Below are 10,465 nucleotides of genomic sequence, written 5' to 3' on the forward strand. Positions count from 1 at the left end.
ACAGCAAGACTTAATTTCTTATTAAAACATTTTCCACATTCAGAACATGAAAATGGCTTTTCCACTGTGTGAATTCTCTGATGTTGAATAAGATTTGAGCTATAGGTAAAACATTTCTCACATTCTGAGCATGAAAATGGCTTTTCCCCTGTGTGAATTTTCTGATGTTGAATAAGATTTGAGCTATAGGTAAAACATTTCTCACATTCTGAGCATGAAAATGGCTTTTCTCCTGTGTGAATTTTCTGATGTTTATTTAAATAATATTTCTGTGTAAAACATTGTCCACACTCTAAGCATGAAAATGGCTTCTCTCCTGTGTGAATTCTCTGATGTCCAAAAAGAACTGATTTGTGGGTAAAACATTTTCCACATTCAGAACATGAAAATGGCTTCTCCCCTGTGTGAGTTCTCTGATGATTCACAAGCTTTAATTTATGAATAAAGCATTTTCCACATTCAGAACATGAAAATGGCCTCCCTCCTGTGTGAATTCTCTGATGTCTTGAAAGAGCTGATTTGTGGGAAAAACATTTCCCACATTCAGAACATGAAAATGGCTTTTCACCCGTGTGAGTTCTCTGATGATTCACAAGCTTTAATTTCTGAAAAAAACATTTTCCACATTCAGAACATGAAAATGGCCTCTGCCCTGTGTGAATTTTCTGATGTCGAGAAAGAGCTGATTTCTGGGTAAAGCTTTTCCCACATTCAGAACATGAATGTGGCTTTTCCCCTGTGTGAATTCTCTGATGCTCTCCATCTCTTTGAATTTTCTCATTTACAGAGAGATTAGAATTATTTTTAAAATACTTTCTGTGTTCGGAATGTTCATACATGTTCTCCGATCTGTCTAGTTCCATTTTTCCCCAATCATCAGAGGCAGATATAAGATAATGTTCTTGGGAGCCTCTCGTACTGTCTTCACCTGGAAAAAGAAGCACAAATTTTTCCAAGAAGACTATTGATATTCTAACATATGAATGCAGAAAATCTATACAATGTTCAAGACATATCAGGATACAGCCAAGAAATCAACACGAGAGATTCTCTTTTTCCTAATTACAAATAAATTACTATCCCAAAAAGAGTTATTTATAAAAAAAAGCCAATAAACATGGCAACATACATTAATTAAAACTGTCCGCAGATTCTGTTTGCCACATTTATTTGCCACTATGAAATGGCATTTAATGTTCCCCAAGTCCTTAGAAACTCTATCACCATCTAGAACTAAAGGGAATGTGTCATCAGAGACATCCCCTTTTGGAGCCATGTCTACCACCCATCGCAAACAGCAAGGTCAGGGCTCCAGATGGCGACCAAAATGGTCGCCAATGCGACTTAGAATTTACAAATGGCGACAAGACTTTTTAGTCTTGTCGCCATTTGCGACTAGACCGGCCGCCGCAGCTCTGCAATTGAATACAGCGGCGGGGCACAGGAGATGATAGTTCTCTGCCCCGCCGCCGATGTTCTTCTCAGCAGCGCAGTGGAGAAGGAGTCTCTCCCTCCCCCCTGTGCTGCTGCTGCCTGCGCCAATAAGAAGAGACGGGAGGAGGAGGAGAGGGGCCGTGGCCACTGCGCCACCAATGAAGAAAACTGACCTGTAATACAAATACAGGAGGCGGGTGCCGGAATCAAATAGCCGGCACCCGACCTCTATGACAGGGAGCTGTGATCAGCGGCAGTTGAGTTAACCCTTCAGGTGCGGTACCTGAGGGGTTAACTGCCGCTGATCGCAGCTCCCTTTCATAGAGGTCGGGTGCCGGCTATTTGATTCCGGCACCCGCCTCTTGTATTTGCATAAGAAACATTGGTGGCACAGTGCACCCCCCCAACACCCCAGAATAAGAAACATTGGTGGCTCAGTAGGAAGTGCCAATGAGGGTTAAAAAATAATAAAAAAAAATTAACTCACCTCCTCCAGTTGATCGCGTAGCTGCCGGTCTCCTGTTCTTTCTTAAGGACCTTTGGTGACGTCACTGAGCTCATAACATGGTCCATTACCATGGTGATGGATCATGTGATGTATCATGTGATGAGCACAGTGATGTCACCACAGGTCCTTTGACAGGTCCTGAAGAAAGAACAGGAGACGATCAATTGGAGGAGGTGAGTTAATTATTTTTTTATTTTTTAACCCTCATTGGCACTGCCCACTGCGCCACCAATGTTTATTATATTGAGGGGGGGCGCACTGCGCCACCAATTTTTATTATATTGAGGGGGGGGGCACACTACGCCACCAATGTTTATTATACTGGGGTGTTGGGGGGGTGCACTGCGCCACCAATGTTTATTATATTGGGGGGGCGCACTGCGCCACCAATGTTTATTATATTGGGGGGGGGGCGCACTGCGCCACCAATGTTTATTATACTGGGGTGTTGGGGGGCGCACTGCGCCACCAATGTTTATTATATTGGGGGGGCGCACTGCGCCACCAATGTTTATTATACTGGGGTGTTGGGGGGTGCACTGCAGAAAATTCAGGGGTTGGCAGCACTACTCATCCCACTCATTTGGGTACTGACCAGGAAATGGCTTACAAGCCAAATGGTGCGCGCAGATAGGGATCCTGGCTGGGGGTCCCAACTCATCCAGACAATTCAATAATCCGCAGCACTCGCCGGTAAATGATGAAAATAGTGGTGATTTATTCACTCAAGCAGCCAGTATACAGCGACGTTTCGACCTCAGTTGGTCTTTATCAAGCAGTGAGTGACCATATCCCAGTGTCCCAGTACTATTTAAGGCACACTGGGATATGGTCACTCACTGCTTGATAAAGACCAACTGAGGTCGAAACGTCGCTGTATATTGGCTGCTTGAGTGAATAAATCACCACTATTTTCATCATTTACCGGCGAGTGCTGCGGATTATTGAATTGTCTGGGGGGTGCACTGCGCCACCAATGTTTATTATACTGGGGTGTTGGGGGGGCACACTGCAGCCACCAATGTTTATTATATTGGGGGGGGCGCACTGCGCCACCAATGTTTATTATACTGGAGGGGCGCACTGCATTGGCATCCGTGTCCGTGATCCGTGGCCGTAGGTTACTTTCATACAGATGGATCCGAAGATCCGTCTGCATAAAAGCTTTTTCAGATCTAAGTTTTCACTTCGTGAAAACTCAGATCCGACAGTATATTCTAACACAGCGGCGTTCCCATGGTGATAGGGACGCTTCTAGTTAGAATATACAACGAACTGTGTACATGACTGCCCCCTGCTGCCTGGCAGCACCCGATCTCTTACAGGGGGCTGTGATCCGTACAATTAACCCCTCAGGTGCCGCACCTGAAGGGGTTAATTGTGCGTATCATAGCCCCCTGTAAGAGATCCGGGGCTGCCAGGCAGCAGGGGGCAGACCCCCCTCCCTCCCCAGTTTCAATTTCATTGGTGGCACAGTGTGCGGCGCCCCCCCTCCCTCCCTCTATTGTATTTATAACATGGTGGCACAGTGTGCGCCCCCCCCCCCCCTCTATTTTATTTATAACATTGGTGGCCAGTGTGCGTCCCCCCCCCCCCGTCCCCCCTCCCTCCTTCTATTGTATTTATAACATTGGTGGCCAGTGTGCGGACTCCCCCCCCGATCATTGGTGGCAGCGGAGAGTTCCGATCGGAGTCCCAGTTTAGTCGCTGGGGCTCCGATCGGTAACCATGGTAACCAGGACGCTACTGCAATCATGGTTGCCATGGTTAATTAGCAATATTAGAAGCATCATACTTACCTGCTGCGCTGTCTGTGATCGTTCAGGAGCTCCTCCTACTGGTAAGTGACAGATCATTAAGCAATGCGCCGCACAGACCTGTCACTTACCAGTAGGAGGAGCTCCCGGCCGGTCACAGACAGCGCAGCAGCCAGCAGGTAAGTATGATGCTTCTAATATTGCTAAATAACCATGGCAACCATGACTGCAGTAGCGTCCTGGTTGCCATGGTTACCGATCGGCACCACTGTGCCACCAATGTTATAAATGCAATAGAGGGAGGGGGGGCCGCACACTGTGCCACCAATGTTATAAATACAATAGAGGGAGGGAGGGGGGGCCGCACTGGCCACCAATGAAACTTAAAATGGGGAGGGAGGGGGGTCTGCCCCCTGCTGCCTGGCAGCCCCTGATCTCTTACAGGGGGATATGATACGCACAATTAACCCCTTCAGGTGCGGCACCTGAGGGGTTAATTGTGCTGATCACGGCCCCCTGTAAGAGATCGGGTGCTGCCAGGCAGCAGTCATGTACACAGTTTGTAGTATATTATAACTAGAAGCGTCCCCATCACCATGTGTTAGAATATACTGTCGGATCTGAGTTTTCACGATCTAACTCATATCCGACAGTATATTCTAACATAGAGGCGTTCCCATGGTGATGGGGACGCTTCAAGTTAAAATATACCATCGGATTGGAGAAAACTCCGATCCGATGGTATAAAAGGGACTCCTCACTTTACATTGAAAGTCAATGGGGACGGATCCGTTTGAAATTGCACCATATTGTGTCAACGTCAAACGGATCCGTCCCCATTGACTTGCATTGTAATTCAGGACAGATCCGTTTGGCTCCGCACGGCCAAAAATCAAGGAAGACCCACGGACGAAAAAACGGTCACGGATCACGGACCTACGGACCCCGTTTTTGCGGACCGTGAAAAAATACTGTTGTGTGCAGGAGGCCTAACTACATAAAACCTATAGAACTACTCAGACCAGCAATGCATTACGCAAGGTGAACTCTGACAACATTATTAAGTTGTTCTAATATATTACAAACCAAACAGAACAATACAGCGGATTCACCGCTACATGTCTGATTCCCACCGTACATGCGGTATGACAGAAAATCCCAGGAGAAAAATCCCTCGAATTATGATCTTTGGTTTGACCAGCAAATCTCTATAGACATTATTTGGGACATTTGAAGAGTTCTTATTGACTTCTTTTTGTACACGATCTGTTTGTATATTGTTATTATTTCTTATACTCTTTTATTATGATATAGGTACCATATTATATGTGCAAAATAGCATCCAATAAATAGCCACGTTATCGTAGTATATCTGCACGACACTCGATATAGAATGCCTGTCTATACCACTATTCCTACACACAGTACATACCTCACACATATTACATACACACGGTACATACCTCACACATATTACATACACACAGTACATACCTCACACATATTACATACATACAGTACATACCTCACACATATTACATACAGTACATACCTCACACATATTACATACACACAGTACACACCTCACACATATTACATACACAGTACATACCTCACACATATTACATACATACAGTACATACCTCACACATATTACATACAGTACATACCTCACACATATTACATACACACAGTACATACCTCACACATATTACATACACACGGTACATACCTCACACATAATACATACACACAGTACATACCTCACACATATTACATACATACAGTACATACCTCACACATATTACATACAGTACATACCTCACACATATTACATACACACAGTACACACCTCACACATATTACATACACAGTACATACCTCACACATATTACATACACACAGTACATACCTCACACATATTACATACACAGTACATACCTCACACATATTACATACACACAGTACATACCTCACACATATTACATACACACAGTACATACCTCACACATATTACATACACACAGTACATACCTCACACATATTACATACACACAGTACACACCTCACACATATTACATACACACAGTACATACCTCACACATATTACATATATACAGTACATACCTCACACATATTACATACACACAGTACATACCTCACACATATTACATACCTCACACATATTACATACACACAGTACACACCTCACACATATTACATACACACAGTACATACCTCACACATATTACATGTACAGTACATACCTCACACATATTACATACACACAGTACACACCTCACACATATTACATACAAACACGTACATACTTCACACATATTACATACACACAGTACATCTCACCATATTACATACACACAGTAATACCTCACACATATTACATACACACAGTACCTACCTCACACATATTACATACACACAGTACATACCTCACACATTACATGTACAGTACACACCTCACACATATTACATACACACAGTACACACCTCACACATATTACATACACAGTACACACCTCACCATACTACATACACACAGTACACATCTCACACATATACATACACACAGTACACATCTCACACATATTACATACACACAGTACATACCTCACACTATTACATACACACAGTACACATCTCACACATATTACATACACACAGTACACACCTCACACTATTAATACACACAGTACATACCTCACACATATTACATGTACAGTACATACCTCACACATTACATGTACAGTACATACCTCACACATATTACATACACACAGTACACATCTCACACATATTACATAACACAGTACACATCTCACCAATTACAATACACACAGTACACATCTCCACATATTACATACACACAGTACATACCTCACACATATTACATGTACCAGTACATACCTCACACATATTACATGTACAGTACATACCGCACACATATACATACACACAGTACATACCTCACACATATTACATACACACAGTACACACCTCACACATATTACATGTACAGTACATACCTCACACATTACATACACACAGTACATACCTCACACATATTACATACACACAGTACATACCTCACACATATTACATACACCACAGTAACATACCTCACACATATTACATGTACAGTACATACTCACACATATTACATACACACAGTACACCCTCACACATATTACATACCACGGTACATACCTCACACAATATACATACACACAGTACACACCTCACACATATTACATACACACAGTACATACCTCACACATATTACATACACACAGTACTACCTCACACATATTACATACACACAGTACATACCTCACACATATTACATACACACAGTACATACCTCACACATATTACATGTACAGTACATACCTCACACATATTACATACACACAGTACACACCTCACACATATTACATACACACAGTACATCCTTCACACATATTATATACACACAGTACACACCTCACACATATTACATACACACAGTACATACCTCACACATATTACATACACACAGTACACATCTCACACATATTACATACACACAGTACATACCTCACACATATTACATACACACAGTACATACCTCACACATATTACATGTACAGTACATACCTCACACATATTACATGTACAGTACATACCTCACACATATTACATACACACAGTACACATCTCACACATATTACATACACACAGTACACACCTCACACATATTACATACACACAGTACATACCTCACACATATTACATACACACAGTACACACCTTACACATATTACATACACACAGTACATACCTCACACATATTACATACACACAGTACACACCTCACACATATTACATACACACAGTACACACCTCACACATATTACATATACACAGTACACACCTCACACATATTACATACACACAGTACATACCTCACACATATTACATACACACAGTACATACCTCACACATATTACATACACACAGTACACACCTCACACATATTACATACACACAGTACATACCTCACACATATTACATACACACAGTACACACCTCACACATATTACATACACAGTACACACCTCACACATATTACATACACACAGTACACACCTCACACATATTACATACACACAGTACATACCTCACACATATTACATACACAGTACACACCTCACACATATTACATACACACAGTACATACCTCACACATATTACATACACACAGTACATACCTCACACATATTACATATATACAGTACATACCTCACACATATTACATACACACAGTACATACCTCACACATATTACATACACACAGTACATACCTCACACATATTACATACACACAGTACACACCTCAACACTATTACATACACACGGTACACACCTCACACATATTACATACACACAGAACATACCTCACACATATTACATGTACACAGTACATACCTCACACATATTACATACACACAGTACACACCTCACACATATTACATACACAGTACATACCTCACACATATTACACACACACAGTACACACCTCACACATATTACATACACACAGTACACACCTCACACTATTACATATATACAGTACATACCTCACACATATTACATGACACAGTACATACCTCACACATATTACACACACCACAGTACATGCCTCACACATATTACATACACACAGTACATACCTCACCCATATACATGTACACAGTACACACCTCACACATATTACATACACACAGTAACATACCTCACACAATATTACATGTACACAGTACATACCTCACACATATTACACACACACAGTACACACCTCACACATATTACATACACACAGTACACACCTCACACATATTACATATATACAGTACATACCTCACACATATTACATACACACAGTACACACCTCACACATATTACATACACACAGTACACACCTCACACATATTACATACACACGGTACATACCTCACACATATTACATACACACAGTACATACCTCACACATATTACATACACACAGTACATACCTCACACATATTACATACACACAGTACATACCTCACACATATTACATACACACAGTACACACCTCACACATATTACATACACACAGTACACACCTCACACATATTACACACACACAGTACACACCTCACACATATTACATACACACAGTACACACCTCACACATATTACATACACAGTACATACCTCACACATATTAATACACACAGTACATACTCACCACATATTACATACACACAGTACACACCTCACACATATTACACACACACAGTACACACCTCACACATATTACACACACACAGTACACACCTCACACATATTACATACACACAGTACACACCTCACACATATTACATACACACAGTACACACCTCACACATATTACATACACACAGTACATACCTCACACATATTACATACACACAGTACACATACATACACAGCACAGTACACACCTCACACAGGAGCACTTACCTCTGGAGCAGTTCGGGGGGTGCTCTGTGCAGGAGGCTGTAGAATAGTGATGGCGCCGGACACTGAGCCAAAGAGATGAACCGGATTCTTCTAAACTCTTCTTCTCCACCTTAAAAGCAGGAAGAGGGGGCGGGGCAGTGAGGGGGAGGGGCGGTAACTGAGCAGTGGAGCCCCCCCCCTCCATGTCTCCGGCTGCTGAGTTGACAGGACAGTGAGGAGAAGAACAGCTGAGGAAGAGGGAAGATGGAGGAGACACCGGGTTATTAGGAGGGGCCTCCTGCAGCTGTTACCAAGCCCGGGGGATATACATGGGACTGTATGTTCTAGAAGACTGGGGGAGGGGAGTGATGGTATTTACATGGGACTGTATGTGAGAGAAGACTGGTGGGAGGGGAGTGATGTTTTTTACATGGGACTGTATGTTATAGAAGACTGGAGGGAGGGGAGTGATGTTTTTTACATGGGACTGTATGTTAGAGAAGACTGGAGGGAGGTAGTGATGTTATTTACATGGGACTGTTTGTTAGAGAAGACTGGAGGGAGGGGAGTAATGCTATTTACATGGGACTGTATGTTAGAGAAGACTGGAGGGAGGTAGTGATGTTATTTACATGGGACTGTATGTTAGAGAAGACTGGAGGGAGGGGAGTGATGTTATTTACATGGGACTGTATGTTACAGAAGACTGGAGGTAGTCATGTTATTTACATGGGACTGTATGTTAGAGAAGACTGGTGGGAGTGATGTTTATTTACATGGGACTGTGTGTTAGAGAAGATGAGGAGGGAGGGAGTGATGTTATTTACATGGGACTGTATGTTAGAGAAGACTGGTGGGAGTGATGTTATTTACATGGGACTGTGTGTTAGAGAAGACTGGAGGGAGGGGAGTTATGTTATTTACATGGGACTGCATGTTAGAGAAGACTGGTGGGAGTGATGTTATTTACATGGGACTGTACCTTAGAGAAGATGAGGAGGGAGGGAGTGATGTTATTTACATGGGACTGTATGTCAGAGAAGACTGGAGGGAGGGTAGAGATGATATATCCGTCTAGTGATAACATCTACATGTAGTTTGTGTTCTTTCCGTGTTTCTGTGTCTTTCCTCTCCTCCACCATACTGATAGGGATTCTGAGCCGCACTGGGGACACTGGGTGATGACACTGGGGGAATTTTATCAAAACTGGTGGAAAGCAGAACTTATCGCCCACAGCAACAA

General features: G+C 42.5%; 1 protein-coding gene across 1 annotated transcript; it reads right to left on the reverse strand.

The window, feature by feature from the left end:
- Positions 1-227: 227 nt before the first annotated feature.
- Positions 228-9,333, reverse strand: LOC122930865 (gastrula zinc finger protein XlCGF71.1-like; the record flags this gene model as incomplete). Its single annotated transcript, XM_044284532.1, has 2 exons — positions 9,244-9,333; positions 228-928 (listed from the first exon to the last, which is right to left on the reverse strand). A coding segment is annotated over exon 2 (636 nt), but the record flags the coding sequence as incomplete, so codon positions are not given.
- Positions 9,334-10,465: the final 1,132 nt, after the last annotated feature.

The sequence above is a fragment of the Bufo gargarizans genome, chromosome 3, assembly GCF_014858855.1.
Source record: "Bufo gargarizans isolate SCDJY-AF-19 chromosome 3, ASM1485885v1, whole genome shotgun sequence".
Taxonomy (NCBI): Eukaryota; Metazoa; Chordata; class Amphibia; order Anura; family Bufonidae; genus Bufo; species Bufo gargarizans.